The following is a 20757-nucleotide window of genomic DNA, read 5'->3' on the forward strand; positions in this document are numbered from 1 at the left end:
AGTTCAAGAGGAAAAAGAAATTGTATGATATCTGGAAGTGAGGTCAGGTGTTGCAGGAAGATTACAGAGCTGTGGTTCGTATATGCAGGGAAAGACAGGAAAGCCAAAGCTCAATTAGAGTTGAAACTGGCCAGTGTTGCTCCAGATAACAAGAAGGGCTTTTTTAAGTACTTAGCAAGAGGAGGTTTAAAGAAAACATTGGACAGATACTTGTTCAAGATGGTCACCTTATAGGGATGAAGAAAAAGCAGTGGCATTCAGTGCTTTTTTTGCCTTGGTCTTCAATAATACTGATAGACCTTGGGCTGCCCAGTCCCCTGAGTCGGAGGACCACAAGTGTGGGAACAGTGACTTTCCCTTTGTGAACACTGAAATTGTAAGGCACCAGCTGCATCAGCTGAATGTTCACACATTCATGGGACCTGACGGGATTCATCCCAGAGTACCAAAGGAGCTAGCAGATGTTATACCAGGACCCCTCTCGATCATCTACCACAGGTCTTGGGAGTCCAGGGAGGTCCCTGCTGACTGGAAGCTAGCCAGTGTTATTCCAGTTTACAAGAAGGGCGTGAGGGAAGACCCAGGGAACTACAGACCTGTTAGTCTAACCTCAGTACCAGGAAAATTATGGAAAAAATAATACTGAGTGCTACTGGAAAGCATTTAAAGAACAATGCAATCATCAGGCACAGTCAACATGGGTTCACAAACGGAAAGTCCTGTCTAACTAATTTGATATCCTTCTACTATAACGTCACCCACCTAGTGGATGAAGGGAAGGCAGTAGATGTAATTTTTCTGTATTTTAGTAAGGCTTTCAATACTGTTCCCCATGGCATCTTTCTGGAAAAGTTGTCCAGCTGTGAGATGAGCAGGTACACGGTGTACTGGGTGAAGAACTGGCTGAACAGCAGGGCTCAAAGGGTTCTAGTGAGTGGGGCTACATCTGGCTGGCACCTGGTCACCAGCAGTGTTCTTCAGGGCTCAGTTCTGCTGCCAGTTCTGTTCGCTATTTTTATCAATGATCTGGATGCAGGAGTTGAATGCACCATTAGCAAGTTTGCTGATGATACCAAACTGGGAGGTGCTGTTGACTCTCTCGAGGGACAAGAGGCCTTGCAGAGGGATCTAGATAGATCGGAGTGCTGGGCACTCATCAATGGCACGAAATTTAATAGTTGAAGTGCTGGATTCTGCACCTGGGATGCAGTAACACCAGGCACAAGTCTAAACTGGGAGAGGGGTGGCTGGAGAGCAGCCCTGCGGAAAGGGATCTGGGGGTGCTGGTTGACAGGAGGCACAACAGGAGTCAGCAGCATGTGCCCTGGCAGCCAAGAGGGCAAACCCCATCCTGGGGGGCATCAAACATGGCATAACCGGCCAGTCAAGAGAGGGGATGATCCCGCTGTATTCGGCGTTGGTACAGCCTCACCTTGAGTGCTGTGTGCCGTTCTGGGCCCACAGTTTAAGAACTATGGGAAGGTCCTTGAGTGTGTCCAGAGGAAGGCCACAAAGCCGGTGACAGGGCTGGAAGGCATGTCCTCTGAGGAGCGGCTGAGGACTTTGGGCTTGTCTAGTTTGGAGAAGAGGAGGCTGAGGGGCGACCCCATTGCTCTCGACAGCTTCCTGAGGAGGGGAAGGGGAAAGGGAGGTGCTGATCTCTTCTCCCTGCTACCCAGTGATAGGATGCCTGGGAACGGGTCAAAGCTGTGCCAGGGGAGGTTTAGACTGGACATTAGGAAACATTTCTTTACCGAGAGGGTGGTCATACACTTGAACAGGCTTCCTAGAGATGTGGTCGATGCCCCAGGCCTGTCAGTGTTGGAGAGACGTTTGGACAATGCCCTTAATAACATGCTTTAACTTGGTCAGCCCTGAAGTGGTCAGGCAGTTGGATTAGATGATCATTGTAGGTCCCTTCCAACTGAAATATTCTATTCTATTCTATTCTATTCTATTCTATTCTATTCTATTCTATTCTATTCTATTCTCTCTGTGTGGAGGGATGGCTGGAAACCTCATGAGTATTTCTGAAGGAGGGTGGAAGGAAGAGGGCAAGGAGGAGGCAATAGTTTCCCACCCAGTATCCTCCTCTCTTAACAATCTGGCTTTGCACAACATACTGTGTTCAAATTGTTCATATGTACAAAATCCATAAAACAAGTCACATCATTGGTTCCAGTTTCCCTTTCTTCGTCAGATGCATGCATGCCTTTCCAGAAGAGGTGCAGTCAAGAAGAGGACAAGGGAAATGCTTACCCCATCAGAAGGGTGGGTGGTCCAGCCAATCTCTGAAGTCTCTCCAGTTGTATCCAGAAGTATTTCTGTTTATATTTTAAAAAAATGAAATAAAAGAAGTATTTTGTGCTTTTCCAAGTCAGGCTAAAATCTTATCTGTCCCTCACAAGATTGTCTCTGAAAAAAATCCCCCAAACATGTCTTGTAGAGGGCTTCTACACACCCAGATTATACATTCATGTTTTGAGATTAAATATGACAGGTTACGTCCATACTAGTAAATTAAGCAGGGCCAAGACAGGGGTAGAGGCACTGGGCACATAATCATGCTATCTCACAGTTAGCAAGTTGCTTGGCAATATTCTGGCCAGAAGAAAGCTTTCCCAGGCAAAGTGTAAGCACACTGACAGCATGGAGCAGAGTTGTTATAACAAGCAGTACAGATGAGGCCACCCTCTTTTTGGAAAGAAAAAGGGTGGTTGTGGGACAGAGAGATGAGTTATATGAATGCATGCCAGTCTCCTCAGGACCATGGTTGCCTATTTTATTTGCAGGTGTAAATGTGGACACAAGGCCAAGACACTTTTGTCTGCAGCTCTGGAACCAAATTTCTGTGGGAGTTTAGGATGATGACCCTGTTGATCCTGTAATGGATTCACTTTGTTCTGGAGCTGGACATTAGGCTGCAAGCCTGTGTACGAGTCCCAGTGTTATCAGAAAATTAGTATTAAATAGTCTCTTGCATTATAATGCTCAGGAGTAGGGTACATGCAGAACTTCACAGGCCTAGTTTATTCCCACAACTAGTCTGCATTTCCATTGTTACTGAATCTACCACTGGAGACAGATACTAGACTTGACTGCTCTTAGAGATGTTTTTCTCTGTTCAGGTACAAAGAAATACAGAAGAGATTGTGACAGTGCAAGCTATACACATAGTATTCTCCAGAAGGTCTCAGACCATCCTGAAACTTACTGGTATGCAAGCACCTGTGCTTTTCTGTGTACATTTATAATGAGGACACAGGGGAAGAAAAAGACTCCTTCAAATAGGTATTTACGTGTGTTGATACATACTGTATGAATCAACTGCTTTTTCTTAAATTCTGAGAAGTCAGTCTCTTTGTTTGCTTACTTTGTTTAAAAAAAAAAACAAACAGAAAAAAAACCCCAAACCCAACAGCAACATCCAGCTTATTTACAAACAGAACTCATTATTCCCTTGCAAAGGTTTAATGATATGATTGTCCCATGTTTTATGCAGGAGAGATCCTCAAAAGTTTCTGTTTCCAAATTACAGATTGCTGACTTCACTATCCCTAACAGTGCTCCTGGGGATTCACTCTACATTAATCAGCAGAAAGGAAAGACTAGACTCATCCTAAAGCAGACATGTTCAAGTGTGTAAGTTTATCCAGACCTCAGACTTCATCGATGTCCCCAAACTGATGTACTCTATATTGCTACAGGAGATTATATGTTTCTTAGACCTTCCTGAGGAGCTGATGCAGTTCCTTGCTTCAAAGCAGGGCAAAATACCTGGGCTGGCTTGCCAGAACTGGAAAGAGCTACTGGTTACAGCTTAAGCACAACCCCACTAAAATTACCTAACAGACCTCAGGAAATGCTGAGCAGCTTGGTACTCAAGGATAGCTCAGCTCAGATGGCTCCTCTGAGTGGCAAAACATCTGTGAAAGGCCTATGCTTCCTTGAGGCATAGTATTTCCCTGGGCTGTCCTGGCAGCAGAGGGACTTGGCATTCCCCCATGCACATTACTGCCTCAGTTGCACAGTCTGGCACAGAGGTTGCACGCTGCCATGTCAGTACTTTGCCACTGGGTTCCCAAACATGGCTTTGATATGCTGGAATAATATACAAGGTAATTTTTCAACAAAGAAAGAACTTTTTTCTAATCAGGTCTGAGTCTTCCATTTACCAAAGTATAATGCACCTACCCCATGGAAACTCTAGGAGAAAATAAAATAGAGAAAAGTTAATCAGGGCATGGAAAGACAGATAAAAAGTGAGAAAGGAAAGGAGAAAGGAAGGGAAAAAAGGAAGACCCGGGCAACTATAGGCCAGTCAGTCTCACCTCTGTGCCCAGCAAGATCACGGAGCAGATCCTCCTGGAAATTATGCTAAAGCACATGGAAAATGAGGAGGTGACTGGTGACGGCCAACATGGCTTCGCTAAGGGCAAATCGTGCCTGACAAATTTAGTGGCCTTCCGTGATGGGGTACAGTGTTGGTGGATAAGGGAAGAGCAACTGACGTCATCTACCTGGACTTGTGCAAAGCGTTTGACACTGTCCCGCATGACATCCTTGTCTCTAAATTGGAGAGACATGGATTTGACAGATGGACCAGTCGGTGGATAGGGATTGGCTGGATGGTCACACTCAAAGAGTCACAGTCAACAGCATACTGTCCAAGTGAAGACCAGTGACGAGTGGCGTTCCTCAGGGGTTGGTATTGGGACTGGTGCTGTTTTAACATCTTTGTTGGTGACATGGACAGTGGGATTGAGTGCACCCTCAGCAAGTTTGCTGACAACACCAAGCTGTGTGGTGCAGTCAAAATGCTGGAGGGAAGGGATGCCTCGACAGTCTTGAGATGTGGGCCTGTGCGAACATCATGAAGTCCAACACAGCCAAAGGCAAGGTCCTGCACATGGGTCAGGGCAATCCCAAGCACAAATACAGGCTGGGCGATGAGTGGATTGACAGCAGCTCTGCAGAGAAGGACTTGTGGATGTTGGTTGACGAGAAGCTCAACATGATCTGGCAACGTGCATTTGCAGCCCAGAAAGCTAATTGCATTCTGGGCTGCATCAAAAGAAGCGTGACCAGCAGGTCGAGGGAGGTAATTCTCCCCCTCTACTCCGCTCTCATGAGACCCCACCTGGAGTACTGCGTTCAGCTCTGAGGCCCCCAACATAAGAAGGACATGGATCTGTTGGAGGAATTCCAGAGGAGAGCCATGAAGATGATCAGGGGGCTGGAGCACGTCTCCTATGAAGACAGGCTGAGAGAGTTGGGGTTGTTCAGCCTGGAGAAGAGAAGGCTCTGGGAAGACCTTATAGCAGCCTTGCAGTACCTAAAGGGGGCCTATAAGAAAGCCAGGGAGGGGCTTTTTACAAGGACACATAGTGACAGGACAAGGGGTAATGGCTTTAAACTGAAAGAGGGTAGATTTAGATTAGATGTAAGGAAGAAGTTCTTTACTTTGAGGGTGGTGAGGCACTGGAACAGGTTGCCCAGGGAGGCTGTGGATGCCCCATGCCTGGAAGTGTTCCAAGGCCAGGCTAGATGGGGCTTTGAGCAACCTGGTCTAGTGGAAGGTGTCCCTGCCCAAGGCAGCAGGGTTGGAACTAGATGATCTTTAAGGTCCCTTCCAACTCCAACCATTCTATGATTCTATGATTCTATTACAAGAAGAGAGAAAATAGACAAGACTTGCTCAGCAGCCTGGGCTCTGTCACAACTATCGGGAAGCATATTCTCCAGATAGCTTCTCACCAGTGAGCAAGGTAATCTTTATCAAGCACATGAATATTTCACAGGCAAACAGATACAGGCAGCCTGAAGCAGACAGAACTCTCACAGTGAGTATTTTAAGTCAGGAAGCATTAGAAAAATAATAAAAGTACACAAGAACGTTGTGTGCATAAATCTCATTTGGTCACCTATAGTCAAAAGTCCCTATTTTTCTTCTTTTTCTCCCTCTCCTACTGGCTATATGCCTTGAATCAGATCTGCAGTCACACTAGCTGCATGTACACTCATAAATCTAACAAGATGTTAGACTGCTCTCTAAGTCTGAGGACAATAGGCACAGTATGGTTCATGTTCACATGGCTAAAAACTCCAACCCCACAGAAGTACATGGTTGCATCCAAACCATCTCTCAGGAATGGTTCTTGGTCCATCCTAACCTCTGACCTATATGCCCAGGCACTGTTTAGAAGGTTAGTTGGCATCGGCCAAACCCATGACTGTGCTAATAATTTAACAGTATGAATGACTACATACCAGTGTACAGGTATAAGCCTTCACTTTGCCTCTTTTTTAGTACTGATGTAGCATTCCACATCCTCAGTGTGCTGGGCCACACCAGTATTCTGCTGCTCTTCAGTGCAGATAGCAATGATCTTTTCAGCTGAATTTACCAACCTGGAAGAAAAATGGCTTTCACCCTTTCTATCTTGCTCAAAAACAAGGGTCTTGCAAGATCAGATCAGACCCAGGCCTGGAACAGTCTATGATGCTGCTAGAGACAACACTTATTGAGGTGACCTCAGAGTATCAACAGAACAATATTCCACTCTGGATTAAAAATGAGGAATAAGCAAGGTATCAGAGCAATCTGGAGGCTTTTAAACACATGAAATGATGACAATTCTTCTTCGACTCCTACTTTAATCTTACATTTTTGAAGAATGAGATTCCAATTTCTTATTAAGACTGTTATTTTAGTTCAAAGAAGAGAAAAATAGCTGATGAGAGGTTCTCCTGTATATGTCTTCCCTAAACTAAAAAAAAAAATCATCTTTTATAGCGGAGTCAAATAGATTCATTACATTCTTCGTAAAACAAAATTCAGAATTAACTACACTCTCATTTCTGTGTCCTCTGTTCTTGCAGGCCAGAAAGGGTGAAAAAAATCCCAAAGACTTATGCTAGTACTAGTCTACACTTACACCACAAACCAATCTCTTGGGCTGCACAACATCAAGATCAACTGGGCAGAGGTTGGAAGTTCCCATTACAGATCAGGCTGTTCAGAATAGGCATGTTAATGATTTTCAGATTTTGGTTAGCCTATACTTTCAAGCAGGACACTTTAGTGTTTGCGTTACAGGCAAAATGTACCCCTGATGCAAGAGGATGACAATTCACCCAAGGATGATTGACCCTTGGACAACCTTCATGAAGACAGAGATGGCCTAACAGCTTTCTGGATTGCAGAGATGGCCTAACAGCTTTCTGGATTGAAGAACACTTGTCCTCAGTGTCTTAACAATGGAGTGGTGCAAGAGGGAATTATACAACCCAAGTTTAGGCAAACTATAGCCACTGAGAAGAGGGTTGATCCTGAGAAGACAGCAAAAGAATCCCTTTACCTGTGGGATGAGAAGCTGGTGCTAAGAATGATCAGATGATAGAATCACAGAATGAAACAAACTGGAAGGGAGGTATAGAGGTCATCCTCATCAACACACCTCTCAAGGCCAGGCTAAAGTACACTAGGCTGCTCAAGGCCTTTCCAGTTGAATTCTGAATATATCCAAATGCACACGTACATTGGTAGATAAGGCAAAGGGCACTAGGGTAAAAGGTAACATTCAGGGAGTTTGCTTTGCTACACAGCTGAATGCCCCAAGCAGCAAAGCTCTCTGGCTTAACAGACTTCTTGAAAACAACTGAAATATTAATGGGCTTATTCTGCCTTGTATGATCATGCCTTGAACATGAACAAGTAGGAAGACTGCGAATGTTCTCTAAGAGGGCTGGAAAGAGAAAGCATTCTCTGGGCTTGTGCAAAAATACTGTTAGAGGCTGCCAAATGCAGTAACCTCACATAAGCAAGGCTGCTGCAGCTCCATGTCCCCAGGTCCAATGAACAGCAAGGCTGAGTGGGTATTCCCAATAGGCACACACACAAACACATGTAGGCACTGCACATATACAAATGGCCAGCCACGAAGATCAACACAGACAGAAACACTCACCAGTCATGCAAACAGAAAGAGCACCACCAATGGCCTCATCCTGCTCCCCTTTCTGGCTGGTCAGGATGAAGGTCTGTTAGTGGGAAATATATATGCATTTATATACAGTATGGATCCCTGCAATAGCTGTCCTTAAACATTCAGTCTCTGGTAGCTGACCTCTGGATCTGTGGTATCCCCATTTGCTGGCACCTGCGCATATAAGCACCTCAAGCTTGCAGCCCCACTCCTGTTCCTAGTATTCACTCACTGATAGATCACTCTCACTCACTGATAGGTCCCTTCACACACACACACACAGGCATGCTATTGATCCTCTACTAACTGGTTTTAGGCATGCAGTCTACCCAGTAGCTGGCCCTGGATTCTTGTTCTCCTAGGTTGCTGGCACTTGGACATGTGAACCCCCAAGGCCCATAGCCAGTTGCTGTAGTGCTGCTCCACTCCACAGAACCCCACTTACACATACAAACACATGCACAGGCACACACACTACAGATTCCTCCAGTAACTGGCCTTAGACACTTGGCCTACCCAGGAGGTGGCCCTTGGATCGTCTTGTCTCCAGCTGCACGGAGATACACAATATACAGACAGGACTCCCGAAGAACACCCAGAACTTATGGTCTCCCCAGTAGTTGGCCTGGACTGCCTGATGCCCTCAGAAGATAGCTCCTCCAGCTGTCTCACTCACAGAGACACACACATACAAAGAGGTGTCTCATTCATCCCCCAGACTGTCTGGTCTCTCCCTGGCTTCGCAACCCATTTACTCTACTAACCAGCTATTCTGGCTTGATATTTGCTAGAGATCAGAGCTCATATAAGCTCACTTACTCCAGCTGCTAGCATCACAAATGCACAGATCCTATGACCTGTGGTCCAACTTGAGTTCCTGGCACTTGATTTTCATCCATTCCGGGCTCTCCAGTTGCTGGCAGCACTGACACATGGTCCCCTATGACCTATGGTTCGACTCCAGCTGCTGGCATTTAAACACACACATACACATAAAATAAAGCCTCCTCACCCAGGTAACTAGTGAAAAATTGAATTTAATAACAAGACAGGATAGACTGTGGTGATCAGGTGCATGTCAAGGCCTAAGAGATGTACTGACCAGCAGCCTGTTTACACATGACTGACCCCTTATCTCTCTATTTTCTCACACTTGATCCTCCCCAAAACCACCTCAACCCCTTTCCCCACCTATCGTTCCTCCCCTAAATAACCCACAATAAGTTTTGCAGAAGCCCCAAATGACCTTCTCTACATCCCATAACAAGTCCCATGCCCCTGCTGGCAGTAACCCCCCTCAGCAGACTGCAAGGTGTTTCACAGAGCACTTCCATTGACTTATCTTAATGGAACCCACTCACCAGGCTGATCACACTCCTGTGATAGTCCTGGGAGAAGCTGGGACAGGGTGCTGATTTCCCTATTAGGTTATTCAGGTTCCCCTGCCTTTCATTGTTCCTCTGTGCTCCTTAAAGTGTGGGGAGAGGAGCCTTTTATCATGCAACTGAACAAATATATGTATATATGGGGGCTATCACTTGGAGACAGAATACAGTGAAACCTTTGGGAAGCCTTAAATACACTAGAACTTCTTCCAAAACTAAACAGCTATTGTGGTGAAGCAAGTAATATATCAATGGCTAGTGACATATGCAACTGTAACAACTATTTTATTTTTCAAGAATGAGTTGATGAAACAAGTAAAAAATCAAACAAAAATAGCCAAAAAATCCCACTTGTTCATAACTACTTAATACAAAGATTGCTGGTACTTTTTAACAAAAAATGTCTTTTTTTTACAGTTCAGCTATGACTTAACATGAAAAAAAAGCTACAGAGTTATAAAATATGCCTCCTAATATAAGAGAATATATACAAAACCAACCTATATGAGACAAAGGAGTTGTTTGATTTTTTTCTTGGATAAAGCCGTATTGTGAAGCCATTCCTGCAATGAATGTTCCTGTATTACTTCTGTACTCTAATGCAATTAATAAAAAAAGTTATTTGGAGCCAATGGGATATGTATTTAGTGAGTTCCATTAAGTATAATATTTTTTAACTATTTGTCATGTCAGAGCAAAATGCTGACACTATCAGAACATCAAAGTTGTCATCTGCATGGAGGAATTCTCACCCCCCAATCAGGAGTTATGTACCATCTGTGAAAGAGAGAAATGACAGCCAATTGGTTGAGGATATAGAAATACACAGCTATTTGCAAGGTAGCATAGCTATTAAGCTTTGTGAATGACTGGGTATTTTTCTCTTTATTTCCCCTATTCTTTTGTTAAAGGTCTAGGGAAACTGCCAGGATTAGCATATTGCACTAATTCCTCTGCTAATGTCAGGAAATGCAGACATCAGGAAATAAAAAAAAATGACATTAAATGCTTAGTTTCAACTTTGTATATGCAATCAAATTAAACTATTATCTACAACTTTCCTAGTAATACAATATAATAGGTATTCTTCCACAGCTTAAGAGATTCAGTCTGCAAACACCCACTATTGAGTCTAGAACTTATCTAATTGCCACTGCCATCAAACTGGCTACTTTTGATGACAGTACAGTGAGATTTTTAAAGTTTATCTATGTTTTCCTGCCTATTTTTTTTCATAAACATTAAAAAGTGAGCTTGGGTCTTCCAAGGTTTCACTGAAGCATATACTGAAAGTCCCAGATACTGTATACTACAAGAATGCTGTTCCTTTTCTTTGAAGCTTTAATTAGCTTTGAATATAAACAGTGTTAGTTGCAGCATGAATAGCTTCTACTGTGCTACTGGCCTCCAAGCAGCAAGAGCTAGCCTGCAGCTTGTGAACAGTTTCAACACAGGGCTATGGTACATACTTGGGAATGGGGATGTCCTAGCAGAGGGACTACAGAGAAATCTATTGTGGGACAAACCAAATCAAGCGGAGCTGCTGAGACTGACTGATGGGATAACCCAAACACCCCTCCCCTTACAAAAAGGCTGCATATCCAGCCCAGTACCATTCACCTTCTGAATGTCTACAATAGGAGATTCCTCTGCCCTGCGCTTTCCAAGCATGTGGCAAAGATTTTGGCATGCAGGGAACTGTCAGGAACGAACCGGGAAGAACATAACAGAAAACCTTTGCTAGGATTTTAATAACTCATGTGAATCACAAGCAACTGAAGTAAAAAGCTAATTTGACTTTTTCCCCTGAAGTAAAATAACATCCATTTAAACCTTTCTTTGTATATAATAAAACAAAAAGCAATGGTATTTTTTACTCTGAAGATTACCTTTGAGGAAAGTATAGTTTTCCTGCACTTCAAAGTCAAGCCAATTTGAGCAATCAGTACATTATTTTCAACAGCCCAAGATGACAACCAGCTAGTAGAAAAGATAGGGGAAAAAATGAAATAAGAATGCCTGACCTCACAACCTTTTTCTTGCATATTCCCTTTTGCTAAGGAGAAACTTTTAATGCAAAAAGTTTCTATCAAAGCAGAAGAATAATCCTCTCTATATCTTGAACTTCTGGATGATATTTAGAAAGGCTGTCCAGCCATTCTGCAGGCTGGAGAGTTTGTTGCAAAATAAATGCAGTCACTCACATGCAGAAAACATCATTCCTTTGGAACATATTTAATGGGTTCTGCAAAATGAACTCCGCTTGTGTTTACAGCTGTAAACATTTATAACTCAGTCAAAGCAAAACCAATATTCCACAGAAAATTCAACTCTCTGCCCTAGTAAGAGCTATTTCATTAGCAAGTTATCACTTGTTCTCAGCTATTTTAACTGTAGCCCATCAGGCATTCTTTAATTCTATGCTTCATTAACTTTTACAATCAGAAAGGTTAACCTACAAAAATGTTAAACTGTAGACAGGAATTACATACATATATAGATACTCACAGAAATAAAATTTCTGTGTATTTCTTTATGTATTTTTGAGAAAAAGGAAAAAGATCTATTTTTTCACCCAGCGTGTAGCTCAAAAATAACGCTCCCCTAACTAAAACCTCAAAAACTCTTGCAGAGCCATAAACATTGGGAAATGCAATCTTGTTTCCTTTTATAAAGCTAAAATAATACATTTAGAAATGTCTTCTGTTTGCAAAACAATTTCCCCTTATGCTTCCCATGCAGGTTTTTTCTAGTCTAAAAATCATGCCTGGAAAATTTTGGACAGACATACTCGTTCCTAGTGAAATCAGTGTGTCCAAATACTAGATCTGTATCAAATAAGTTCAGCCTAATGATTCCTTTTTATGTATTAAAAACAACAACAATAACAACAAAAACATTTTCAATTGCTTACAAGAACTTCCTTACTTCTGAGTCCTAAAGGGGTTTAAAGTCCCATTAGGTCCTGTAAAAGGGTACTGCCTTCCTTGCATCTAAAAAGCATTCTGCATAAAAAGTATTTGCTCTCTTCAGAATGCATAGAAAGATGGTTTGAATACTTTGTCTACTTTTCTTCCCCTCTCTACAGCTTCTCTTTCTTTTCTTAACAATTTACATTAAGATTTTATCAATATTGTTTTTCTCCTGTTAGAAAATTTCAAACAAAGCTTAGTTTGAGGAAAAAAGTGATTTACATTCATACTGTTTAAATTTAACTCAAATGCCTGAGAAACACTTGGAAGAAGAATTACCTTGATTGATTTTCCCAGTCAGTCAATCCCCTTCAGTTAGAGGCAAGACATATTTTAGACACCATCTAAAACTTCTAAGAAACCCTTACAAAAACTAAAGACCGAACTGGATATGCCCTATATTTTTCAACTTAAATGTGAAACCTGAAGTTCAAGTTTCTACTAAGTATAATAATGAGTCAACAAAATGGCCATGGGCCTTTTTTCTTCCTTATGGGTAACTTGGTAGTTATCATCAGACTTTCCTTCCCCTAATGTATAATTCTTCTTTGACTTTTGACCACAACGAAAATACTTACCTCTGAGATGCAAATTAGCTTTGGAGTGCAATCCTAGGACCATGTAGTACAGTCACAATGCAAGGTGCTGACTCCCCTGACTCTGAATTGAGAGTTGAAATTCAGCTCATGGGCACCTTTACTGCTTCATCTCCACAGGCAGAATTTTATTGTCCTATTTTAATCCAGGCAATTCAACCATGTGATCTGTGAAGCTGTATCACACAGTGTTTTCTAAATTCTTTTCTCTCTACAAACTTACAGGAGTGATCTCTGAAATCCAAAAACGTCCGTTCCTACAGGCATCACTGAGATACTACATATTTGCAAAGAATGGACGTTTTCTCTTCCCCTTCCACCTCAGTTCCTCTACCAGTTATACTAAGGAATAACATAGTACTCTGTAAAATCATTTTTTAAATCAGCAATTAACGGAGTTGCAGAGATTTAAGAATTTGTATTATAATCTTACATCAATTATTTCCTCTCTGAACTCCCTCCCACTCCCTTCCCCTCCTATTAAGAGAAGGGATGCTTTAACAAGGTTTCCTCTTCATTATTAATAAGAAAAAAACAAGCCTTTTTTTTCAGAGGCTTTCACGTATGCAAGAGATGAACATTCATCACAAAGCTGTGCAGTTCATTGAGCACATGTAGCTGCAAGGATATTTCTTGGAACAAACAAGAGGATTGTTTACAATACCTCTGCCCTTCTCTAACTCTCTCCCATAGCTCTCATCTTATCTCCTGCTCTCATCACCCTCCTTCCTATCATATGCTCTTTCTTCTACAGTTTTCTTGGCCTCTGTTTTCCCCTGCCCACCTTTTCTCTATCCTGTCTTCACTGCTGCCTCCCTCCTCTCCTCTGCTGGCTGAACACAAACTGCCTCTTCTTGTTAATGCAAAGCATTCTCTCCCTATCTATTATATGAGGCAAGCTGCTCAGATGGCAGAGACAAAAATTCCTGATTTCAGCCCACTGGATGCTGCCTTGTAGAACAGCATAAGCATCGAAAGATTGTTTCACAAAACAAACATGGTGGAAGAGCAGGAACACAAGCATCAAATACACACAAAGCATAAACAAGGAGCTTATTCCCAGGGCAAAAGTTTTATTCTTTAGGACTGTTGCTTCTGAGATAGCTAGTAGGAATGTTCATTAATGGTCCTTCATAAGAGCGTTTGCCTGTCCCACTAGAAACAATACTAATATCTTTGTACATCTCATGACATAGTGATCAACCATCACACCGAAAGACATGCGCTCAATGCTCATCTGGACTAGGATAAGCATACTGGAGAGCACACTTCTTTTCCCTTAGAGAAAACTTTGTTAAGTTGTTGCATTATATAAAATCTGTTCTTACCTTCTAGCGAGGTGACTAGATGAAGGAAGCAGACCACCCAGAGCCAACCCATTCCTGCCACTCTTCTTGCACTGATGCCAGCATTAGAATCCATGAAGATTCTCTGTAGATACCACCATCTCCAAAAAACACACACCACTCCCTTGAAATGGTCAGAGACTTCTTGGAATGTTTTAATATCTTCCCAAATCAAAGCACAGAGGCCTTCCCACAGAAATACTGGTTAAGAAAAAACAGAAGGTGGAAACAGAAATCAGGTCACAATAATACAGAACTGGCTGTTTTTATACACCCACTCCATCATTTACTACTTCTGAGATACACGTGAAAAAGAGTGGCACAGACCCAGTATTTACCATATACCCACATCTCTCACCCCTCAAGTCTTCAGTCCCAGTTGTTTTGTATACTGACAGTACAGAGAGATTTTGAGACATTCATAGCATCAGTGACAGTGGGGTTTCCAGATCAATGTTAATCTGTCCCACAATATAGGCTGTATTCTTACTTAAGTCCTGACCCTTTGCATCTTTGGCAATGTCTCTTGGAAGGTCTCCATTCCATTTCTCCTGTATGCTTTCCAAATTCTGTCTCTTACAATTTATGCTTTGCCTTTTCAGGACTCTGCAGGGCAGTAGCCTTGACAGGGGAGTTTTCACCATTTATGACAATACAAATCTGCACTGCTGCCACACTTGTAACTGCATTTCAGATGCAGGCATTTGTCCCTTTAAGCATATGACTGTACAACACTATTGAAGCTGGACAGTATTCATCCCATTAATATGTCATAGGTGAGGAAGCAAACGTTGTGATATTTAAGGTCAAATAGTTACAGCCAGGAAAAGCACACAAGTCCAAACGTATTATCTTAAGTGGGAAAAAAATCCAAACAAAACCAAACAAAACTCCACCACCACCATTAAGAGCCTGACATAAAGGCTTATCTCACAGTCAGGGAGCAGCATGTAGCGTAATCCAGCACTGCATTAGTTCAGCCCAGCACAATAATTTTGCTAAGCAAGGTATTTCTGGCTCCATCTGCCCAATTCTTAGCCCACGAGAGAAATATCATGGTAATATGTAGGTTACATGCAAAAAGCCAGTATGTTTTGTTTCTTTAGGTGCTCTTTGCGCAGAGCATTGAAAACACTTCAATGTCTTCAGTGAGACAGTGAAGCGTAGCTAAAGAGAAGGAAAAATGTCTCAGGCAATACAGAGAAATGGCTCAATAACTTGGCTGCAATAGGGGAGAGTAGAGTTGTAATTAAAAGGGGCAGCCTCACTGCAATTATCTGAAAACCTAGCAATGGGGGATTTGAGCAAGTTCGGCATAGCAGAGAAAAAAGCAGCCTGGGGAGTATGAGAAAGGGCAATGGAGTGCAATTTGATTTGCTTTACTGAAGAGGGAGAGAAATTACTGGACAGGATGGAATAGTTCTCTCTTACACTGTCCCTAATGAGAACCTAGAGCACCAAACACAGATAAACCAAAAGCACACCGAGCATCACTAAAACATAAGGAAACGAAAAAGACCTCAGGAAAAAGCAAAAACCTTGATTCATTATTTATGAGGAAAGAGAAAAATAAAATCAGTTAAGTATACCTGAGGAAAAATGAAGATTAAATGGGAGGATTGATATAATACAGGTACTGCATATTAGTTTATGAAGCATGTATACACCACAGAAGAAAAACACCACTGGATGAAACTGTACAAGGAGAAATTCCAGGCTGAATGATCAGAAACCCCTTCTTTACGGAAAGAGCTATCCAACCACACAGCAGTGGTCTCCAGGAACAGGGCTGAAGACTACTGCCTGAGCCACCAAACACAAGACTGGGTACACTGGAATCTAGCCTGCATGATTACAGGGAGACATGAATACTCCGCATTTGTACTACCAGTCAATCTATGACAATGTAACATCTAAAAGCCTTTTTTTTAGGCCAGCCAACATCCTGAGAGATGGGGACTTTCAAACATTTATTTCAAAGGCAAATAGATGCAGAAACAGAGGTCAAATAAACTGAAGAAAATTTTCATTTCAGTCAATAAGACTACATTCATTACAGAAGGTTTGAAAACAGCCCACAAATCAGGCTTTCTCAGTGTCACATAACTTACGAGTGGCAGAGCAGGAAGCAGAACCCAAATATGCTCTGGCTGCTGGATCTCAGGCCAAAGTCTTGAAATTACTAGGTAATATGTGAGGAGGAAATCAGTTTGCTACCACAAAACAGATAGAACTAAAACACCCCTGCTACCAAGAAGCAGACACAAAATAATTTCTGGCTCCAAGGAAACCAATTTTTCTCCTTCCCTCCCTACCTGCACATCTCTCTTACAGTGTCTGTTCAGCTTACCCTGGCAGACCCCGTATCCCAGCAATGTTGCACTGCTCTTCATGAGGCATCATACAGCCTTTGTCTGGATTAGACTGGAAAATTATTTTTTGCTGAAATAAATTGTGGCTAAACCAAAGAGCTGGCTTTGATTTAGCAGTTAAAAAAGGTAAATCTGTCAATTTTTTTATTATTCTGCCTCTTCCACACCTCAATGAAAAATGCTTACTCCACAATGAAGGATAGAGGAGAACATTATGGAAGCATTTAAGGGAGAGTAGGAGGGAAGCACTAGCCTCTCTGAATTAAAGAGTACCAAGCCCCTAAATTGCTAACCAGTGCCCTACCCTTCCCCCCAGCACTTGATGTGTGCAGAATTTGACTACACCCAAAGACACTCATCTTTCATTCTTCAGTTCTCCTACTATTTCTTCTCTACACCAAACTACTTAAACAGAAACCTCAAACCATCCCAACTTTTAAACCACCCTCTTCTCTTGTCCACACAAGCACCTTTCCATGGCCTTCTCAGCTTGTTACTTCTTCCAAAACCACTCTCAGACAGATCACCTCTCCTTGCTACAGAATCCACTATCGCCCAATTCTCCTCCAAATCCAACTGCAAAGTAATACACCTTCCCTGCACAGGATCTTTCAACAAACTTCCTTAAATACCCCTTCTCATCCTCTCTCTTCCAGCTACATAGAACTTGCCACCCATGTACCACCTGTCAATCCTTCTTATGCTAACCCTTCCATAAAGGATTCTAAACCATTTGGGGGCATATACTTCCTCGGCTAGTGGAATGATCTCCAACTCCTTGGAAGTCCTGAAAATCATAAAGCATCTAAAAAGCATGACAGTTCCTGAGGATCCAAATATCTTTTAATAATTCAACCCTATAAAACAGTGAAGATCCCAAGCAGTCAGAAAAGACCGGTTATGTGTTGCCTTTGCTTTAGTACCAAGCTCCAAGAGACAGGAGATAGAAGTATCCAGGTTATCTCCTTATGTTATTCACCAACGCCATCATGACTGTTTACTTTGGCACCATCGCTGGTATGTGGATTACCGAAATTTAATTATGTTCAAGATCCCAATATGACAGATGAATACAACCATCACCAGTATTTTAAAGAATCCTGGTTTCTTAGCTGAACAACCAGCTTCTTTGGGAAGCTTGTCAAGGCAAGTTTTGAACGTCTCCAAGGATGGAGATTCCCCAGCTTCTTTGGGCATCTGTTCCAGTCCTGAACCACCACTAGGGATTTTTTTTTCTTCTTTATATATAGTCAGAATCTTCTTTGCTCTCTTTTGTTGTATATCTCAACAGAAGAGAGTCAGCTCTTGCCCAGCATCTCAAAGCTCCTTCTACACAAGGCTGCAAACACAAACCATTTGAGCTAGAAAGCCTTGAATGTGAAACATAGTATGCCTGGCTTAACTTGCACTGTTTACAGCCTGTTTCTTCTCACCAGACAGAAGCAGTGCTGCAATTTCTCACTTTTTCTGAATTCAGTCTTGTAGTTGGAGCACTTTAGTACAGTCTCCAGGCAAATGATGCTCAGTGCTACAGGGCAGATAGCGACAGTGCTCCCATACATACTAGGACAACTGACACTTGCACAGGTCTATGCTTTTGAGATTTCTGTCACAAAGGGGGCTGCTCTGTGCCCATCTGTTTTGGGTTTGTGTGGCGGGGTTTGGTAGCAGGGGAGGGGCTGCAGGGCCGGCTCCTGTCAGAAGCTGCTCGAAGCTCCCCTGCCTCCCAGCCAGCCCGGCCTCTGGCCCAGGCCGAGCCCCTCAGTGACAGTGGTAACACCTGTGGGAGAACAGATTTAAGAGGGGAACCCCCAGTGAGTTGGGGAATTAGAATCTCTCTGTGAATACTAGGTCAGTGAAGGAGGAGGGGGAAGACGTGCACCGGAGGAAGGGATGCCCCTGTAGCCCGTGGTGAGGTGGCAGGCTGTTGCCTCCAGCCCATGGAGGGGAGCGGGGGAGCAGATGCCCACCTGCAGCCCAGGGAGGAGCCCACACTGGAGCAGGGGGATGCCCCCCAAGACGGCCAGGACTCCATGGGAAAGCCTGTGCTGGAGCAGTCTGTCACTGAAGATCGGCCTGCAGAAAGGACCCACGTCAAGGAAGTTCGGGAAGAGCTGAAGCCCGTGGAAAGGACCCACGCTGGAGCAGACTGTGAACTGCAGCCCGCAGAAAGGACCCACGTTGGAGAAGTTCGTGAAGGGCTGTCTCCCATGGGAGGGACGGATCCCACGGCGGAGCAGGGGCTGAATGCGGAGCCCTCCTCCCCCAGAGGAGGAAGGAGCAGCAGAAACAAGGTGTGAGGAACCCACCCCAGCCCCCGTCCCCTGTTCCCCTGTGCCGCCGGGGGGAGGAGGTGGAGAGAATGGGGAGTGGAGTTGAGGCGGGAAGGAGGGAGAGCTGCAGGGAAGGTGTTCTCAGGTTGGGTTTTACTTCCCAATATCCTTGTTTTGTTTTGATTGGTAGCAAATTAAATTGATTTTGTTTCTTCCCCAAGTTGAGCCTGTCTTTTGCCCGTGACCATATGTGGGGAGTGATCCCTCCCTGTCCTTGTCTCGACTCACAAGCCTGCCGTTATATTTTCTTCTCATTCCACCAGGCCTGGGGTGGGAGGGGCAGTGAGCGAGTGGCTGCATGGTGCTTTGTTACCGGCTGGGCTTAAACCACACCACCATCCTGTATCTAAACAGTGGCAAACATTAAGTATTTCATGCAGCCAGTATCTCTGCAGCAGTTTGCTTATGCAAATAAAGGACTCCCTCAAAGTTCAAGCACTGTCAGTGACAATACCTGAAGAGCCACAGGGCACTAGTGTTGCTAAATGGGTCAGCATTGATTAAAAATTGTCTTCCATCAGTGCATGTGTTTTTATTAGAAGGGAAGCAGATTTGCTCCTAGGTTTGTGTAGTCACTTATTTTAGAGTACACCAATGGCATATGTCTTGAGCCTTGATGGAAGTGGTCATTTACATGACAAACCTAAGAAGGATCTCCTTAGAATGGACTGCTTTTTTTCTTCTGGGTTTGCCTGGCACTCTGAGACCCATCAAGAATAGTGACAACTAGATAAACTGTATTATTTCTCTGCTGGCCACAGGTTCTGCTGGACCTAAGTGTTAAAGAAAACCCCTTGCTTTCTAATCCTTTTGATACCACCCATAAGTCTTTAGACAGACCTTTGCTGAAGCATGTTCTAGCTTAGTATGCAGACAATATGTAGACACAGATCAGAAAGTAATGCACATTGACCCCACTTCCCTCTGACAGGTACCACCTGCAGAACCTGACATCAAATAGCAGTTAAGCATTCATCTGAACCATGCACCTGTCTGGGTTCTGCAGGAGGAATTCAGGCATGCCTTTAGGATTAAGAAAAAAGCTAGGATTGTTCGGGCACTGCACAAGCCTCCTGGAGAAAAGATGAGGGCCTGACAGGTCCTTCCTCTCCATGCAGGGAATGTAGCTGTTTCTTTGAGTTCTGTGAAAGTAGAGCAAACCAGAGGCAGTAGGAAGAACTGTTAGTCCCATAGCCCCCAATCCCTACAGGAGACCTAAGGGCAGTTCCAAAACTCTATTCCCTAAAAGGTGACAGGAGCTTGATCCACTGCAGAGAGGATGCTCCATCCTGCATTACTTTGTAGAAATTCCAGCTCCAATACTGGTCCAAGTATCTCATTCCCAGGAGGCATGGAGGCTAATGGAAACAATAGGGCTGTCAACACAATATAAAAATTGTCAGCTCTTAAGAGCTCCTGAGAGCCTTCCTTATTGCAAGAACACTTGTGTTTTTGAATGTGCGGTCAGGAGAATAACAATTCTGCGTGCTTTAGTGCAAACTACATTTCAAAACACAAGAAAGAACACTGAAGCAGATCAACATCCATCTAACCCAAGTTTTATCTATCTCCAGTGCCAGGAAGAGGTGGTATTTGGAGACAGCTTGCAAGCCTGGCCTCTATGTGGTCCAATTCCCTCCTATTCCTCCAGCATGCAGAAATACAAGACTAGGGTTGCTAGAGAGTATACCCCAATCCATTCCCCTTAGTATCTCTTTATGAATTTATCTGGTCCCTGTTTTGAACTTGCAACAGATTTGAAAAG

General features: G+C 43.3%; 1 protein-coding gene across 1 annotated transcript in view; it reads right to left on the reverse strand.

Annotated features, from left to right (window-relative positions):
* EPHB6 (EPH receptor B6) overlaps positions 1–14444 on the reverse strand; it is a 58207-nt gene extending 43763 nt beyond the window's left edge. Inside the window, exons 1-2 of the mRNA XM_010567624.1 lie at positions 14270–14444; positions 2260–2324 (exon numbers count right to left, since the gene is read on the reverse strand). Of these exons, the coding sequence (XP_010565926.1) occupies positions 2260–2324; positions 14270–14363 (159 nt within the window). The 5' untranslated portion in view covers positions 14364–14444. The remainder of the gene's footprint in view (positions 1–2259; positions 2325–14269) is intronic.
* Positions 14445–20757: the final 6313 nt, after the last annotated feature.

Source organism: Haliaeetus leucocephalus, unplaced genomic scaffold (assembly GCF_000737465.1).
Source record: "Haliaeetus leucocephalus isolate CR32 unplaced genomic scaffold, Haliaeetus_leucocephalus-4.0 Scaffold228, whole genome shotgun sequence".
NCBI lineage: Eukaryota > Metazoa > Chordata > Aves > Accipitriformes > Accipitridae > Haliaeetus > Haliaeetus leucocephalus.